The sequence below is a fragment of the Molothrus aeneus genome, chromosome 3 (genome assembly GCF_037042795.1).
Source record: "Molothrus aeneus isolate 106 chromosome 3, BPBGC_Maene_1.0, whole genome shotgun sequence".
NCBI lineage: Eukaryota > Metazoa > Chordata > Aves > Passeriformes > Icteridae > Molothrus > Molothrus aeneus.
The window spans coordinates 101223591-101243254 of NC_089648.1; the positions used below are offsets into that span (position 1 = coordinate 101223591).

Below are 19664 nucleotides of genomic sequence, written 5' to 3' on the forward strand. Positions count from 1 at the left end.
ACTAAACATGCTCCTGATTTACTGCATCCATAGTTTGCATGTTCCAAATTTCTCTCAGTCTCACAGTGCTGAGATTCATAAGTGATGAAAACTTACCTGCTTGGCCGGTGGTAATACTGACAGCTGCAAAAAGCCTCTGGGAACGGCTCAAGTCAGAAACCCCATTCACAGCTTCAACTTCAAACGTGTAGTTAGCGTGAGCTAGCAGGTCCATGACAGTGACATAGTTATCTACTAATCCAGTTTGCTGGGGCATATATCCAATGTTACTCCCACAGGGAACACACTCGCCCTGCTCCCAGCTGCACCTCTTGCACAAAATGCGGTAGGTCACATCACTTCTTCCCCCGTTGTCAGCGGGAGGACTCCACTCCAAACTCACGGTAGTCTGGTTGATATTGAAAATTAGGTTCTGTGGTGCAGATGGAGGTCCTACATAATACACAAAGAAGTCCAGGGTAATTACACAAAATCACAGTGGGACACACAGGTAGCATTTTAATTACTGAGATAGAAAACACTTGAAGCATTTTTCTTCACTTAAACATTTCATTATTTTTAGTACAGGCTGCATAAAAGCATTCTTGAACTCATTTGGTAAGAGCTTTATTTATTTTCCATTAAGACATCAGAACAACAACTGTCAGTATATTTACTGCAACTGATTTTTAGCTGTTTCTCTTCTGCATAATTAAAAGGAATAGTTAATATACCTTAAAAGTTCTCTTTTACAGGTTTTCCACATATGGGGTTTGTTCATCTCTTCTAAACATGCTGCACAAGCTGCATCTAGTTTTTGTTATCAGCTCTGATATGATTTACAGAGATATTTAGTGATATTTTGAATTTAAGAGGCTTCCACTATTTGAACCACCAATCTGTGTCAGCCAATCTATTTGCAGTTAGAAGTTTAAGTCAGATCCAATTACAGTTCAATCAAAGTGCAGCTCCACAGAGGCTACTTTTCATTTTTCACATTACTAATTTTGGTATTATATCACATAACGCATATTGTCTGCAACAATTTAGGGAGAACTGGGCCTGTATTATATCTATTACAGTGAGTTATGCACTTATGCAACATGCAATGTTTTCCAAAGCTGTACCAAGCAAACTTGAAAATTATATTTATGCTGATTCTGTATTCACTGTCAACCCTTTTTCTGCCTTTCAGTTTCTTTTACCATTGCAAATGTACTTTTCAAACCCAGGAAAAGCCAGACAAAACTACTCGCTGCAAGTGGCTGCACCTGGTTGGTTAAGCAACGTCCTTTACTATTAAATTCATGAGTCACTCACTTGTGCATGCGACATATGGTGGATCAGAAGGTGCTCTATAATAGCTATCTTCACAGTCGCATCTGGAAGATCCTTCCTTGTCAGAGAAGCTGTGAGTAGGGCAGCGGGAGCACTGCAGATCTTGTGAGGAGGATTTGTAGAACCCACGGCCACAAGCTAAAGCAGAACAAAACAAATTAAGATTTAGATTTGCAGGGACTTCTATCCTGTCGTTTTTTGTTTCTGTCACACAAGGTACACATTTCTGTAAACACCTAAACTGCCCACTCTGTTATGTTGGCTCAATCAAGATATGATCACAATTTCTTTTTCTTCAGATGATGCTGTTAATGATTTTGTGGCATTTTTATAAGTTCAAGTATATACTATATGTACCTCAACAGCTGGCAGTACAATATTTTAAAACAGAGGGCCACATAAATACAAGAAGCATCTGTTTTTCACCAAAGAAAAGTCCAACAATGGTGTGAAATATCTGGGTGCCTGCAATAGGCCTAAACAAAAGGAAAACACTCTAGAGATCTGCTGTAAGGCCACTGAAGTGTTTACAGTATCTGAACTAGTTCTTTTGGAGCAAAATTTATTCTTCCCTGATTTCAGAAATCCAAAGAATCTGTAACCCACCAGAAATCCCTGATCCTGAGGAAAGAACGAGGCATGAACATTTGCTTAAAAGATGACTGTGGTAAGAACATTAAGAAAGAGGAGGAGAGCAGACAGCACAAACTTCTCAATTGCTTTTCCCAGTTTCACAGAAAGACACAAGTAGGTTGAAATCAACTTATTAAAACTCTCAAGGAAAAGACAAAAGCTAGACAATAGGAAATATAAGAGAACTTCTTGCTTTGGTTTGTTCACTGTGAACCCATGAAATTAAAAAATGTGCTGTGTTACAATGCTGATGTTTAGAAATACTTCTTGCAGCTACTGCCACAGTTCCCAAGGCAGAAACACACATGAAACACATCAACCATTAGACTTGCAAGCAGAGCACTGCAACCTAGACAGACAACTTAAGAATGTATAAACTATGAGAACTTTTAGGAATGAGGAAGAGAGAAGTGGGGATCCAACAACACTAAAACTGAACACAGATTAAGACTCAGTTTCAACACCAGGGTTACAGGCAAACTTACAAACACCGTCAACATGCAAAACAAAAGTCCTCCAGAACCTTCTCATAAAGCAGAAGTATTTTCAACCAAACTATATAACTCTTTTCTTTTTTTCTTCCAACCCTAACAGACAGTATGACCTTCTAAAGCCATCACCTGAATGCAAAGGAAAGGGACAGAGGGTGAAACTTTGTACTGGGTATCAAAATATTAAATCTAGTTAAATAGTCATTCTGTATTCAGAGGGAGAGAATTTACTTTGGTTACATTCATATTTGCTTGGATATTTTCTCAGAACAGAAATGCAAAGTATCAAAAGACACTGGTATTAGGAACAGTTATTTCAGTTGTCTGGTACTGCAGAGATGGAAAGAGCATGAAAACAATGAACTTTATCCAAAGCTCACTAAGTCAATGAGGAGTACCTTTGACTTTAATAGCCTTTGGACTGGACCCATAATGTTGCTAAAGCAACATGAGTCATATTAGTCTGATTAATTTTATGCAACAGAGAAAAAAAATAAATGCAGCAATAATTAAGACAACAACAGATAAAAGCTGATGAATTATGTAAATCAACAATGATCACAACAGTAGGAAATTCGGACTGTCTATTACTCTATCAATATACTAAGTTTTTTAAGAAAAATATGCTTAAAATAGCCGTAACATTTAGAGTTTGTTGTGCTAAAAAATACCCCAGTGGATGGAAGCTAAATTATTTGGCAGAGCTAATTAGCATGCAAAGATTTGATTTTGACAAAGGGGGACAAGTTTGCATTAGAAGAAAATCTAGTTCTGCTTGCAAAATGTGCCACAGCTTGATTTTGCCACAGGAGCTGTTACATATGCTCTTTAGAAAAGATAACAAAAAGAATTTTAGAGAAGCACTTTAGATAAACATGACCTGTGAATTCAACAGGCATGTGGCAAATTCAACTCAAAATTATCCTTTTATACCTTCATCCAAGGTTGTTTCAGAATTTTCTGACTGAAGCACACAAAAGCTGAACAGATTTGTATACAGGTACCTTAAAAAATGCATTAAAACTTCTGTCCACTTTTTTAGCACTTGCAATTGAAATGTAGCTAAAATTACCAAATAATAGTTTCCTGCCTTTCTTAAATTGTCATGTTCCTCTTATACCAAACAAAACACTGGACAAATACACCGGAACTGCCAACATGTAGTCCTCTGCAAAGCAAAGAGCAACTTAAAAGGTAAAGTTCCCTACTGTGTTTCCAGTCTGTCCTTCTCAGCAGGGAACATTACACGGCAAAGATGCAGAGAGTAAAATAAAGATTTCAGACGGAAATAACAAAATGTAAACAGAAGATTACTTTTCAGTTTGGGGTTTGGTTGTTTGTTTTGTTTTTTTTTTTTTGTTTTGTTTTTTTTTCTTTGCTGATGACTTGATCAAGACATTTATATGCTTAGTCACTCACCATTTAAAGTAAGTGTGCATTTCATTTCTTATTAGAGTTCAAAGGATCTGAGTGTCTGTAACTAGTTTACATGACTGAAAGCCAATTATTCTCCTGCACAGCATAACACAGGCAGCAGGTTCAGGCATTCATATCATGCTACCATTCCATTAGCTTTTTGTCCACTAAGAGGCTTGTGACCACATTTAATAACCACCCCTTTAACTTATAGATCCTAGAGATATAAGGGGCGGAATATTCCAGAATTGAATTTTTAACAGTATGAAAACAGCACTTTTAAATTGGATTTTTAAAAACTTTGTAGTTCTTCAGAAAGGAGGGTATGCAGGGCTGTACACTATAATTAAAGGTACTCATTGGAGGAATACAACTAAATTATTCTCCCATCCTTCTTCATAAAATTAAATTTCTCACTTTTTTTTTTTTCAGGCTAACAGTAGAATACTTCTATTGCTTAAAAACTGGGGGCCTATGGCTCCTTATCTGTTCTTAACACATACCATCGTCCTTGCAAAGAAAATTACAACTGAAAACTCTACTAACATGGTGTTGCACAGACCACTTATGAAGGTGTGAGAACTTGCCAGTCAGCTACCCAGATAACAGATGGGAAAGAATAATTCAAAAATACTGGTTTCTTTTTTCCATTCCCTTTTGCCCTCCCTTGCCAAATTGCCATGGTGGTTTTTTGTTTTATTTTATGAGAAATTTAGTTAGATTGTTTTGCTCTACGCTATTTTAGTTCTACATATTTTGATTCAATTTAGTTCTTCATGTAATATTTTTAAGATTACGGGGACAGGTGGCAGAAAATCCCCACTGCTGCTACCTCCATAAGGAACACTAAAAATGTTAATTGCAAAAAACCAAAAACAAACACAGTAGCCAAACAACACTCAGAGCTCTGTACAAGCAAATCTAAAGGTGATAAATACAGCTACTCTTTCACAAAAGTATCTCATGGCAAAGCTTCAGGCAACTCAAATGACATTTGATCACATCCATTTTAATATTTCATTTCATTAGTACAGAAAAGCACTCATTAGCTGCACTTCTTTCCTATAAAGGGAGCCTAAATTATAAGTCAAGGCACAGAACTCAAGCAATGACAGAAGATATGCAGGGGGATATAACTGGTCAGACGGCACTCTGATGCTGTAGCTCTAATCCTCATCATTGCTGATCTGTTTAAAATGTGCACTCATTTGGTGTTCCTCAAGCAAGTTAAGATCCAGCACTAGTTTTGCAACTGAAGGGCTTCTGGGGTATGACAAATGACAGTACAGGGGTGGGAAGAAAGGCAAGAAAGGCAGCAGAAAATACAACTCTCTTCCATTCATTCTGTTGTGTCATTTATGGCTGCTAATTTATTAGAACAGCTCTTCCCACATGAAGCGCCCATTTTGTTCCAACAGCTGCTCCAAAGTCTCACAGTCTTTGTGCTGTCTCTTACTGACAGCACAAAGACACAGAATAGCACCTACCTGCATGACCTCAAACAGCTTAAAACAACACAATTAGTTTTTAATTCTTTCCCCATATACTACAAAATCAACAATAAATACAGAAAAAAATGTTTCAGTCAAGGCACAATTCTTGGCTTAGTATCTTAGCCTCAAAACTTTTAGGGACTGTCCATCACTGAGCCCCCCAGACCTGACCAGCTCCATGGACTTGTTCACTTATCTGCAATAGCCATGGCTGCTCCTTCGAGCAAATCTTCTCAACTCCTCCATGAAACTGAGATTTTTCTTGTTGGGAAGCTGGCAGAATTTCAGTGTGAACTACAAAGACAATGTGAACAAAATCTCTCGCACAACAGAGCTTGCCTGAGTAGGGGTTTGAGACTGAGGAAGCCCTAGATAAAGCAGTACACTATACTATGAAAGACCCTCCAGAAAATCATACCAGCAGTCTTTCTGGGCTTCGACTAAGTTGCTTTCTTCTGGCACATCCAGTAGCACTCAGCCATAACAAGGATGTATGGTGACAGTGGGGGCTGGCACGGCTGTGGCATCAGGGCGCAGTGCCCACTTGGAAATGTGCTAAGCATATGCTGAAGTCAGGGCATTTGCAAACATTTTTAGCCAGTATGTTTGGGATCCCTTAAGAGGCTACACAAATACTGTAAAGAATGGAATTTTGCAAAGCCAAAAGTAAATACTGAAGAATTAACACACTCTAACAAGAACTATGATGCCACATCTGCAGCATAAGCTGCTGACTGCACCTAATGGAGAAAAATAGCAGCTTCTCTGCTGTGAGCTCATCACATGCTTTAGTAGCCTGCTAGAGATCAACTAATGTATATGTTTCTTTTCACATTTATAAAAAAAAGTCCAAGGACCTCTGGAGAAGGGAATGAAAGCAGATGTAGATGGCAACAAATAGCAGTCTGGAGTCCCACTTGTGCGACAGAAGAAAAGAAAACAAGGATGTGTTAAGTACTATTCCTTTTTATGTAGCCTTTTCACTACAAAACACTGTGAGATTCATTTTGTGTCTAGGATAGCTAGGGAACTTAAATTGGGAGCAATGATGGAAATATAGTGAGGGCTATGAGTGACATGTAACAATTACTGCTTATATAAGCAAAGGAGAAAGAATAAACAGTTATAGGGCACTGACACATTAATCAAGAAAATTATTTGCCACTACAATAAACAATTTTTTAAAAATCTCCATTTTTCAAAGTGTAAGGCTTCCAGGTGGCATATCAGCTTAAGACTTAAAGGCCCCACAATTGTTTCAGCATGTCAGACACTTGATTGAACATGGCTTTTGATAATTAACTTTTGAGTTTATATGAAAATAATTAAAGAGGTGAATGCACTAATTACTGTTTAATCCCATTATAAAAAAGTAGACTGGTGTAAGAGGATAAGAATAAAGATGACATACTGTGCTAGCAGAGCAAGAGAGCTTGTCTATTTACTCCGGTTTGCACACCATTCCCTGAGTTTGCCATCACTAGTAAGCTTTGGTGGTGTGACAGTTTTGTGCAAGCTAAGATGAAACTAATGTTTAAAAAACAACACTTGTCAGAGCCAGTGTCAAAGGATGACAAAGGAGTAATCGCAGCTTTTCAACAACATCAGTACTAACTATGAACTAGGGGTACTGGGCTGGTCCCACTGAGAACCATGGGAAATTGACTGCCCATCTTGGAAGGGCTCAGGTTTTCCCCTGAGTCCTTTTCTCTCCTCACTTGAATAAGTTGACTATAACTGATCCTATGCATTATATTTTTTCCTACAAGCAGTGAGTAGAATTAGTTTAATATCTGTGTGGGCATGTCTTGCCATTTTTATAATTTGTTTCCATTATCTTAATCAACTCCCTACCTTTCTACCTTCTCCAAGCCTGAGAAAATTAAAGAGAATTCAGCTAACCCTCTTTCCACAGAAATGATGTATACACAAAGAGTGTATGCAGATGTTTCCTGGATGAAGTTATGCAGCTGCAAAGATTTTATTAATTATAAAATGCAAAATGGATTGTTCTGTAATTGAAACTCTCTGGGGCTCAGATACATTTGAAAATTAACATACATATATGTATGGCCAGGACATAGATGGATGCTGTTAGATTATTTATTACAGATGGATATTTTAGCTAATGCAGAAAAAAAAAAAAAAAGAGCTGGTCTTTCTCCACTGGAGCTTTCAAATATTTGCTTCATAATAATGTCTTTGGTTCCATAACTCAGGACTAAAAGCACAGCTTGCAGAAACAGTACTCCCACTGCTAGTGTTGCTGACCTCATCTACGATGGACAGGTCTAGAATCTTTATTTTAATCCTATTGACAGTGCCTCAGTGGGAGTAATTATAACAGTAAGCCACAAATCCAGACCTCCTCTCACTGATATATTAGGGTTTTTCACAACCAAAATGAGCAGCAGACAAGGATAAAAAGCAACATGGGGTAGTGATTATAGAAAGATTTGTCAACCCCCTTCTGTATTAACCTGATACAAACACATGACAATTTGGCATGGGAGACATTAGAAATGCAAAAGGTTTAACCTTTCACAGTGTCAAGAAAAAAAAAATTAAAATATTTTGGGGGGCATTGTTCTCTTATGGGATACTTGGCTGTAGATCACATTGGCCAAAGGCACTTTGTAGCTGAGGTCTCTAAAAAGTTTAGATAAACTGGAAGCAAACCATTATAAAACAATTCCCAACTGCAGATTTCAATGTGAAATACTAGACACAAGAAATCTAGTAACAAAAAGAGACTTCATAACCTCTGATCCCCTTTTCCAATAATTTGTGTATGTTCCAGTCATTGCTATGTTTGAAACTGTAAATTACTTTTATGGTGAGAGATGGCATCTGTTATGCCTTCTCTGGCACCTAATATATATTGTTTTATAAGGAGCTTAAACTACAGTATTTTGTCTAACTACTATGCAATGCTAAATGTCTAACTGAAAAAGAAGTTTATTTTAGCTTGATTTTTAAACTGCAATAACATCTAAAGATTATTCATGTTTCAACTAAGGAACTATGTGGTATGTTTTATTCAGAGTAAACTCAGGACTTTTAATGGTGCCTAAGCTATAGTGTGAATAACATATCTAAAGAAGGTTGTCCCATGGCTGCATACCATCATTCACTGAATGTTTGTTGTTGCCTGTCAGGAATCTCTTAGAACTCATATTCATTTTCCAAGCCTACAATGCTCTTGTCTTCCAAAATCCTGCTAATGTCTTTTGAGAGATGTTCACATACTGCTGGTCGCAAACACAGAGATCCAGAAAGAGAATGCTTGCCAGGTAATAGTAACTTTTTCTGATTTTTCCACTGAATGAAGTGAAAGCTTCACCTCTCTATAAATCTGCTTTAAAAAAACAAAACCAAACAAAACAGAGCCCCAAAAGTAAGCCTGACAGCATACGTGCCTTTTTAATTTATCTAGCTGAAAAGAAACATAGGCACCAAGCAGTACTCTGCTGTTTTCCTGGCTAATTTATAGACAAGGACAAGGTAATCAGATTGAAGAACATATCCTACAAATCAAAGAATACCCAGTGTCACTATACTGTAACAGCAAAATTACTTTGAATCTAATCATTCCGAATCAGCACATAAAAGACTACATCTAAATGGCAATTAAAGACATGCTATAATATTCTGAGGAGAATTAATTAACTGGGTGAGTTAAAAGTTGTGCATTCAGGCTATGGCATAATGTTTCTCTAAATTTTCACTATACAAGGATAAGGCATGCGCCTCTCATTAACCTTCCTGGAAATGACAAATATAAAGCCACCATGAAAATTGGGGGAAATGAACATGTGAGAGATACAAACACACTAAAAAAGCAGAGTTATGTAACTCTTACTCTGCTATAGAGTTCAAAACTGAAAGGTGAGTTAGAAAATTAAAGGAGAAGAGATATTCTGGGTTTCCTGTTCATTCTTTTCCTATTTCTCCCCCTTTGTGCAACCATGCTCAACCCTCAAGATTAGGTTTGCAAGGTGCTTGAGTAGCTTCTGCTCAGAGTTGAGTGACAGCTCAACTCATTAGCCAGTTTGGCAGCAAATGCTCCACACTTTGCAGGACATGATACAGATTCATCACAAAGAAAAAGAATACATGCTTGAAGTATTGTCAGCAGTATAAATTTTATCTATCTTCCACAGAAGGTTCTCAACCAGTCAGAAAATTAATGATAAAGATGCAGATAGCTTCTGCATCTTTAGGTTTTGGTTACTGTTCCTTCCTCTTTTATTAAAATGGTAATATTCAGTTAAAAAATTTTTGAAATTTTTACTAAAAAAAGAATCTGTTAAAACTATAGTGACTAAGAATTCTGCAAATCTAAAACTACAAACCAACTTATGTTGTGAAAGCTATGATGGTCTGATAGGAAATTTGTATGATTATCTAACTGAGCAGAATAACACATCTCTGGATGCATCAGCAGACAACAGAGAAATGCTGTAACCAAAAGAAATTGGCTGTGCAAACTTGGATGTAAGTGGTGCTTTTTTTTCTATACAGATATATGAAAAACTCATGTGAAATTTGTCACATTCCTGTAATGATTTTTTGGTTGGGTTTTTGTTTTGGTTTTGGTTTTTGCTTTTTGGGTTTTTTTTTTGTTTTTTTGTTTTTTATTAATATAAAATTCAACTCAAACAGATGAAATAAAATAAAATAAAACCAAAACCAACCAAACAAAAAAAACTACCCACCCCAACCCAGTGGTGATGATGAAATGAATACAATAGATTGTTTTCATGAGATTTTTCTTTAACTTTTTTGCTTCCCTATTCTAGGGCATAGCTCAAACAATGAAGCTCGTACAATATTGCCACCTAAATACTAAAAAACTCACTGAGTTCAGCAGGGACTTTGGACAGGGGAGATTCTGTGACTAAACTCCTCTGATTTCACACAGGTTCTGTACAGCTACACCTTGTCTTCCCATACACAAATTAACATTTTGAGGTGTCTAATGCACACTTGGGATTTGGCATTGCCAGTGTGACTTAGGTAAGGTTTCCTGTTGTTTTGTAAAGAGAATGAAAAACATCAAAACAGTAATGAAAATAATTGATTTTTGGAAGGGGAGGGGCAAGTATTTTGAGTTTGCTTGTTTTCTAAATAAAAATACAGTAAAATCTGATCACTGACAAATAATTTGGAAAATAATTTTTAAATAATTTTAAAACAAGTCTTTGAATTTCAAGCCAAGAAGATTTCCGTGGTATTCTGGGTCTTCTTACCTGACTTTCCAATGTAGCAAAGACCTTTGGATTTAACAAGAAAATCTTTAACCTCTATTACAGTGTTCAATCCTGGGGCCCTCACTACAAGAACATTGAGGTGCTGCAGCAAGCCCAGAGAAAAGCAACAGAGTTGGTGAAGGGTCAGGAGCACAAGTCTTATAAGAAGCAGCTGAGAGAACCACAGTTGTTTACCCAGGAGAAAAGGAGGTTCAGGGAAGATCTTATCACTCTCTGCAACTGCCTAAAAGGAGGTTATATGGAGGTGTGGGTCAGCCTCTTCTCCTAAATAATAATCAACAGAACAAGAAGTAGTGTGCTAGAGGAGGTTTAATTTGGCTGTAAGAAAAAATTTCTTCTCTGGGCTGCAAGTATTGGAATAGACAGCCCAGGAAAGAGTTGAGTCATCGCCCCCAGAGGTATTTAAAAGATGTGTAGATGTGGCACTCATGAACATGGTTAAGTGGCAGATTTAGCTGTGTTGCGGTACCAGTTAGAGATGATGATATCAAGGGTCTTTTCCAACCTAAATAATTATATGATTCCTAGATATTAAAGGTAAAAATGTAAAGTGGGATGCAAAAGTACTGAGTATTAGATAGGACTGGTTTTTTTTTCATTCTTTTATTGATTTTTTTAAGAAACTCCATTATTTTAGAATCTTTTAGCCTCATTACCTCAAATCAAACAAACAAAGAGCGACGGTCACACTCTAAATAGCAACCTTATTACACAGCACCACTCCACCACAACTACGATATGACAACCTTTTATAAAGAGCAGTGAACACGTCCCCTGACATGAGCATTTCTAATGCCTAGTGAGCCCCCCAAAGGCTCTCATTTCCCTTGCCAAATAAACACCCATAGTCTTGCCAGCACAGCTGTTAGAATCTTCTAATCAGAGTCTCACTGTGTTTTTTTCACCAAACCTTACAAAAATAGTTTGCAAACATCTGAAAATCCCTCTCACTCCCTGCCTACCCCTATTCTTCATTCCTGTGAGCAGCACTGAGAAACCTCTAGAAGAAGAAACATGAACTGGTGAAGGGAAGACGTGATGAAAGCTCTCCTGACAGTTATTCTAAATTACCAACAGAAGCATAACAGAAAGAGGGGTAAGTTTTGGTCTATCATTGAAATATGTCATCTACATCTGCCTACATCTACATCTATCATTGAAATATGTCATCTACATCTGCCACTCAAGGAGATCTAGGTGTAGAGTATCAAGGTTTACAACTCGCCTGTCATCTTTTGGAGCTGTTCCTCAATGGACAAGTGTGGTGGCTGCAGAGGACAGATGGCTTATGCTGTCCCAGGAACCGCAGATGCCTGCAGGTAGGTCTTTCTCAGGCTGTCTCAGACTGGATCTGGCCCTCTGTGACCTTCCAGGAGAACCCATACCTTGACCTGCCAGCCTGACCCCATCCATGGACAGGTATGGGTGGGATAGTGTTGGCTCAAGCCAGGTGGAGGATACTGGGCCAAGTTTTCTTTACCAGGATGCCATGAAGTTCACCTAAAACTTGCCTCTAAAAGCCTAAACACTCAGACAGTCTGTTTTGCTCAAATGATCAACACTGATGTCCAAAATACAATGTAGACACACCTAGGCTGACAAAGGAGTTCCCCAACAGCAACCTACTTCTGCAAAACATAAAAATTTATTATATGGGCAAGATAATTAATATGTCACTAAAGCCTTATGTATAAAGCCTTGTGACATTCTACTGTAAAACTAACTTTTGTGCTGTTTTATTGGTTCCTCAATCCAGTTTACTCTACAGCCATTAACTGTCTGTGAAGTCACTAACACAGGGCAAAGGGTAGCAAAATGGAGCAAAAAGTGGAAAAGTTGTAGAAACACTCCTTACAGCAACAATAATTAATCAATGCATTAATAAAATGTAAAGGTAGTAAAAATATAACCTGAGTAGCTTCTTGTACTTCTGTGGAGACAACAGCAATAAGCTTAATCATTCTATCTTTATGCCAGACTCCCTCTACACACAGATGATTCCCTCCAAAAACCCCAAAAATCCTGCCCTACAGCTCTCCAGATACAAATAAAATCTAAGCGTTTCCTATGAAAGCCTCAGATAATCTGAAATCTTTTCATGAAATCATTTTGGGATTAATGAAATAATGAAGGTCTTTTTGTGGAGTCTCAGATCTCTCTCAGATCCCGTGGTTCAAGGATAAAGTTCTCTGTAAAGCAAGTGGTGCAAACGAATCTGTTCTGTTTCTTCCTGAAGCTTTGAGACAGTCAACTTGTTGTGGATGTTTAATTTAATTTAGCTGTAATGGGCTTAATAATTGGCTGGCAAGAAATAAATCTGGAGCGCTTTCTTGTGAAATAGAATAGAAGCAGGCATCTCTATAAGCTTTCCAATTGAATTGAAGTTAAAATAACTTAATAACACATTTTTGTTTCCTTTGGACAATGACCTACTATTACCATTCCAGGCCTCAATCCAGAAAATTTTTTTCATAGGTTTCTGTAACACATTCCTCAAGGCCATCATTATACAGCAGTCAAATCCAACCAAACAAAAGACCAACTTCTAAGAACCCACAAGAGAGAAATTACTCCACTTCAGCACAACAGTGCTATAGAATCTAAAAATAACTTTACTTGCATATCCTGGTCTCAGATATTTCTACATCTAATGCTGATTGTCCTACTTACTCAGAAAAAGTATGCTCATGCCCTTGAATCCATTGTAGTGCTTTTGAAGGAACTTTAATGCAAAAAAGAAACTGCTCTCCACAGTTACATTTGGTTTGGAAAGGGAAAAAACATAAATGCTGCCAGAAAGGAAACAAAAAATACACTCTGATTTCTTTAAGAAAGAATTCCCATCCAGGTTCACAGAAGACAATAAGAAAATTATCAGTGCATAGACTGGAAATTTAACTGTCTTTGTAAGAATTTAACTATAATCCTTTAAAATAAAAATTGATTTAACCTCTTTATCTAAAGATTAGAGTGTCAGTTTATTAAGGGATTACAAACACGCAACTCCCCTTTAATGAAAAAAATATAAAGGGAAAGCATTACTATAGTAATTCACTGACATGAAACTGAACTGGAACAAAACAAGAAGAAACTTCTGCGTTTCAGCAAGCATGTGGTAAGAAAAGCATTGCTAATTCTGACAGATTTATCTGTACTAGTTTTTATGATAAAAGTCCTTGGATTCACACAATGCTTTAATTCCAAATAGTACAGCATGAGTTGTGATACTGTGAAATGAAGTTGTCTTTACTAATTGCATACTCTGAACAGAAGTGTGTCTTATAGCAGAGAGCATATCAAATCTGCCTGGCTGATCCTTATGATTTGAAAATGTCACTTTCTACTAAGCACAGAGAAAATAGGGAGGGGCAATAAAGTCGCTCAAAGATAGCAGCCATCCAGAAAGATAAAGAACATGCTGAGGAAAAGCAGACAACAGATTGCAGAGACAGAACAATCACAGATGGAGGCCAGGTGGGTGGGTCAAACAATTTTTTTTATAAAAGGTTTATTTTCATATTTAAACAGTACCCCGTTGTGTAAATGTTCAGCAAAGAACTGATAAGAAAATGGATTTATAAGTGCATTTGAACAAACAACATGTCTTACAGTCAAGAGGGGCTTAGTCGTATATAATTAAGGGATAATGTGCATGGCTGAAGAGTGTATGATACTGCAAGTGATTAAACACCACTGCAAAACAAAGGAGTTAGATATTCAAGGAAGCTTTATGGAACCAGCACGATGCAATCTCAAAACATGAACTTTATTTTTGTTAAAGAACAAGAGGATATTTATCTAACCAGACAAGAGATTTTTTCACTGAAAATGCTCTGCACTTCCAAGCTGCCCAGTAAGCAAGCTAACTAAGATTATCACACTTTCTGTTTCAGTCTATGCTACTTTTACATTTAATCCTTTAAAACCCCTAACAGAACAGCTCTGTGTACATGTAAGGCCCAGGTTCTCTGGAATTGTGCAATCATAGTTCTCTGCAAATTTCCAAAAACTTACTGGCATTAGTCAGCTGAGTAATTATATACCCTGAGGGCTTGAAACAAGTCCACTGAAGTAATAGGTGTCTTGGACAATGGATGACCTGAATCATGCAATAATGACAAGGCAAACAAGGAAGATCATAGGTCCACTGAGACCACTGGTATTTCATAGCAAAGACTGCAGTATAGACACATGAACAATCTCCATTGTATCTGTCCAGCTGTCACGTATATTTTCAAGGATACCAATATTCTAAAACATTTACTAAACTGTTAAGGGTTTAGAAACACAGAATTTCTATTTTTGGGATTTTGTTATTATATTTTTTTTATACTTGTGTCTTGGGTTTCAACCTGTGAAAACCAAAAAGGAATAGAAAGAATGCCGATATAACACTAATGCATCCACATTTACATTTTTGTCTGGATGCAGAGTGCACTTTTGAAGGGATTTCCCAGTCATCCATGTTTACTGTGTTTTGGTTCCCACCACGTAATCTCAGAGCAAGTGAACAGGTTTGTTTTCAAGGAAATTGACCAGAAGTTGTGCTCCAAGAATGAAACTTATGTGTTCCAACTGCAATAGACCTGCATAGACCTACTACAAATAACACCGTCCTGAAAATGATTTAGTGTGAACATCAAGTCCTCAGGACAAACTGTTTTGCTCTATGTTCACTCCTATTGCTCTATTCTCCTTGCTAGTGACACCATCATGAGGGGTAAACATGAATTCTTTATTTAGATAAGCTTTAGTTGTCGGCTGTGATTGACAAATCACTACTTAAAATATCTAATAGATGTAGAGGTGACTCAGCATCCTAATTGTGAACAATTTGTATCTCAAATGATTTTTTTGTGCAAGTAATTCTTCAAATATCTCTGACATTTGTTAGAAAGACAAATGTCTAGAAGTTGGTTCTTCAGTGCTCAAGAAACTGTATAATTCCTTGAAAAAAGAGCAAGACACCAAAAGAAAAATAATAAAGGAAGCAAGTTGTTATAGTCATGAACAGAAAGAAAACAGAAAAAGAAAACAAAAGCTGGTTTATGTAATTGGGGGGGAGAAAAAGCAAATTTTTATAAAGTTCAATAACAGGCAAGGAGGCCCAGTTCATCCTCGCCTAACGTATTTAAAGCTCCCAGTAGAAACTGTCCATGTTACAGAAGTTCCCTCACAGCCCATGGCAAAACTCAGTTTTCCATTAAAGGTGGAATTTAGGGCTTTTAATTAGGCATCTCTATTCAAAAATCATTCATTCATTTGTTCTCAAAAGTATGGACTGCCAAGTAAGAAATAAAACACATCCCACAAAGGCGTGAAAGTCATGGCAATGGCCCAGGGGACAGCAGATACTGTCACTGATAAAAAGCATTCCCTGGTATCTCCCTGACCTCTAATGCATTTCCATCTTCATTTCTGCTACACTACCCTAAAACATACTGGGTCCCTAGTGTTGCTCTCCTTCTTCCTAGTCTTGCAATTTTCTGCATTAAATAACTAAATAGTGGTTTTTTTCTGAATGATAAAAGATACAAGTAAACTTTAAGTTAATTTAATAAGAATAACAAAGATGGAACAAATTCAGAGAATAGAGTGGGTGTAGAGGTCCACTAGAAACCAAGGAACAAGGCTGAGCAAGGGGAAACAAAACAGGCATGCAGCCCTCATGCGGGGTGCTCAGTTCCTCCCCTTCCTAACTTTTTCTAATCACACAGCCAGACACATTTCCATTACACAACCCACCTCCTTATCACCAGCAAGCACACCAGTCCAGCAGACCCACTGATCTCAAATGGGTCTCCTCTGAGACAGTGACAGGAAAGCTACACAAAGGAAAAAGGTTGGCCAATTCTGACACTGGATTTAAATACAAAGTCAGACTGGGACCTGGGTATCCTGAGTCTGCCCTGAGGGCTTCTGCAGGAAAAAAGGGGCTGTTGGGAGGGAAACATCAACAGAAACTGCAGTAATGTGATAGAGTGTGAATACTTTTAGAGAAGTTGTCCCTTGATCTCTACTGCTCTACTGCCCAGCTGACAACAGGCCACAGATTAAACCTCTGGGATGTGATTTCTCCCAAGATTTTACAACACCTAAATTTCAGTTAGTGGTTACACATGTGATGTGCAGCTCAGTCCTCACTATAGTCTGTGGAGACCCAGGACTCAGTGCCCAGTTGCCAAAGGCTATCCTGACAGGTTCTCGAGCTAATGGTCCAAAAGAATATGGGTCTTCTGTGACTCCTGTATCACATCTGTCAACCTACATACTGCACACTGTACCCCACTTCAAACAAGACCAGACAAACAATGTTACAAACCTAAGCCAAGCCTCTTGCAAATGGTCAGTGGAACTGCTCTCCAGGCAGCAGCTTCAAATAAATCCTTCTCTTGCTTACCTGTCCTGGCATGCCAACATAAAGTATCCAGTCACTGGAATTACCAGTAATCCTCAAATGGCACCCAGCTTCATAGCCTCATAAAGTATCTCTTGTTTTCATATGCATCTAGCCTCCTATGAGGCTGGGTAGTGATGAGAAATTAGAACAGCGGATTGTCCAAAATTCTTTAATAATAGCTGGATCCACCTAGATCCATACACATAGCATCGTAGAGCTTTTTATAGCTTGTCACACAAAATCTTGGTGACTGAGCCAAAATGAGTAATGTATGCCTACAGGGAATGAGATATCAAGCTGAGGTTGGCATATTTGAGCTTTTGAGCAAAGAATTGGTGTACTGTAACTAGTACTCTAAATTCAAAATAAAATACTGGTGCAGTCAAGTTGTTTACGACTGTATTAGGCTATTACGACACTTATGTGGATGGTGATGAAAACTAATTTGCTATGAATACAAACGCTAGCTGGCAATTTCCTGTACTCTAGCAGCAGTACAGACAGGACACACATTTGAAGAATCTTAATTTGTGGGCATGTGTGTACACATGTGCATGCTTCATGATCATTCATATTTCAGTGATACAACTCTCTCTACTGGCCTATCATTCAGCCAAAGATGAATGGCATGAGTAGCAAATAGTTGGGGTGAACCAAAGAACAAGTAAACATACTCAGTTATTAGTGACTTCAGAAGGTTGCACTGTTAGACTTTATCAAGTACACATTTGTTATGAAGAAAAATGAAAAAAAACCCTCTATTTTTCTTTATATGTCTCATCATTCTTCTTTCTTTGGAACTAACCTATGACATCACTGAAATAGCAGATGCAGAAGCCCTTTATTAGGCTTTTTGCCAATATATGCATAAAGCTACAATTATTAATTATGGACTTTTCTGAGGGATCTGGGAATCCCTGAAAACATGCTACTTCCTGCATTACAAAGTGTGCCAACCCCTTTGCCTAGCCCCTAACTCTCATGTTGAATTAATAAAGGACCTCTGTGCACTTTTGTGCCCTTTTGGTTTCCAGGTCCTATAAGGCCTGTAAGTGCTTGAAACTCTAGTCTGCATTTAAGTCACAGCTTTTAAGACATGTTATAATTTCTGGGAATCTTGTGAAAACAAAATGTCATTCAGAATAAGGAGTTATAAGATGCAAAAGGGAATGCAAAGCTTGCTGGAATCTGTTTCAAATGCAGTAAGAGGTTTTAACTGTGCATGCCAACACATTTGATGTAAGAGCGGCTTTACTGGACATATTTGCAAGAATGAGCCCAAATGTACATCAGCACTGCAGGAATACTGGTTTTCAACCAGTAACATTCCCAACAAGAACCTTTGGATGCCCTTAAGCCAATATATCCACCAATCTGTGCTCTCCACTTACATTTTTCCAGTAGCGCCAGAGATTTCAAACAGCCCCTACTTTGTGCTGGATTTTCACTCATCCTCCTTCAGTCCTGAACATAGCACGTATTGTGGATTAGCAGTCAAAAAAACCTGTTTCATCAAAGTCTGATAATGGAAGTTTGTGAAAAAGAAATGGAATTTAATGTGAAAATAGGTATTGCTAGGGTTGCTGTACTGATTGCTTTTCTTCGTTTTTTTTTTTTTTTAACTGCATTCACTTACAGCATCTGCTTTGTGTTTGCAGTGAAGCTGCTATAAAATCTTCCATCAGCTGTAACTGGTCTGCAGAACTAAGGGTTTCTGCTGTACAGTTTAGAAACACAGATACTTGACCTTTTCCGTGATTATGTTTCTACAACATCTTTTGGCAGCAAGGCTCACAGTCTAATCAATCATACAGTAATTGTCCTAAAAATTAATATAAATTATTCCTGACACTGCGTAAGCACATAGCACTTTTATTTATGTCCACTGGCATATCAAAATAAAATACTCCTTTTTTCTTTTAGTATTTGTAACAGGTTGGCAGACTTAAGATTTTACATAGAAATAAAAGAATTTCTGTGCACTGACCTGCTTAAAAAAATCCAAATAAACAAAGCCCAAAAAAAATCCAGAAAAAAAATTACAATCTTACAAATGAAGAGAACAAATGCCAAGTTATACTGGTAGATGAGTAGTTTCCACATAAAGCAGCTCTTTCAGATAAGAAAGTCATAAGAGAACAGGGGACAAAGCAAAACCTCAGACAGACCCAGAATTCAAGAAGATTAGGTGGGGTTTATGTGGTTTTACTAGTAAATCAAATCAAATAACACAAAATTTGAGGAAGAGATTGACTTGTGGTATTATCTCAGTCTATATTGTCCAGCTAAAGATTTGACAGGTATATAGCCCATTTACATGCAGCTTTTTGCATATGCAGCAAAATTTATGTCTCCTCCTCAAATTTTATACCACTTCTGTTAAACTTAAAAGATTGATAGCACTGCTGTTCTCATGAAGGTCAAACAGGCAATGCAAACTTCTGCTCCTTTTAGTTCCTAATTTTCTGTAGAGTTACCTTAATTGTGTAGGGCTTAGGTTTACTTTATTAAGGCTGTAGCTATGCTTAAATACGTCAGTGGAGTAGGAAAAGGGAATTTTTCTGTATAAAATAATAATATAACATTTGCATATATCTGCATTATCTCCTTAATTTTCTTTTTGCATCAAAAGCATTTTAAA

The 19664-nt window shown here is 37.4% G+C and overlaps 1 protein-coding gene across 4 annotated transcripts in view; it reads right to left on the reverse strand.

Moving 5' to 3' along the window:
• EPHA7 (EPH receptor A7) overlaps positions 1 to 19664 on the reverse strand; it is a 163035-nt gene that overhangs the window by 106772 nt on the left and 36599 nt on the right. For all 4 annotated transcript variants that reach the window (XM_066547497.1, XM_066547498.1, XM_066547493.1 and 1 more), the window contains exons 4-5: positions 1300 to 1455; positions 97 to 432 (exon numbers count right to left, since the gene is read on the reverse strand). In XM_066547497.1, coding sequence (XP_066403594.1) covers positions 97 to 432; positions 1300 to 1455 — 492 coding nt within the window. The remainder of the gene's footprint in view (positions 1 to 96; positions 433 to 1299; positions 1456 to 19664) is intronic.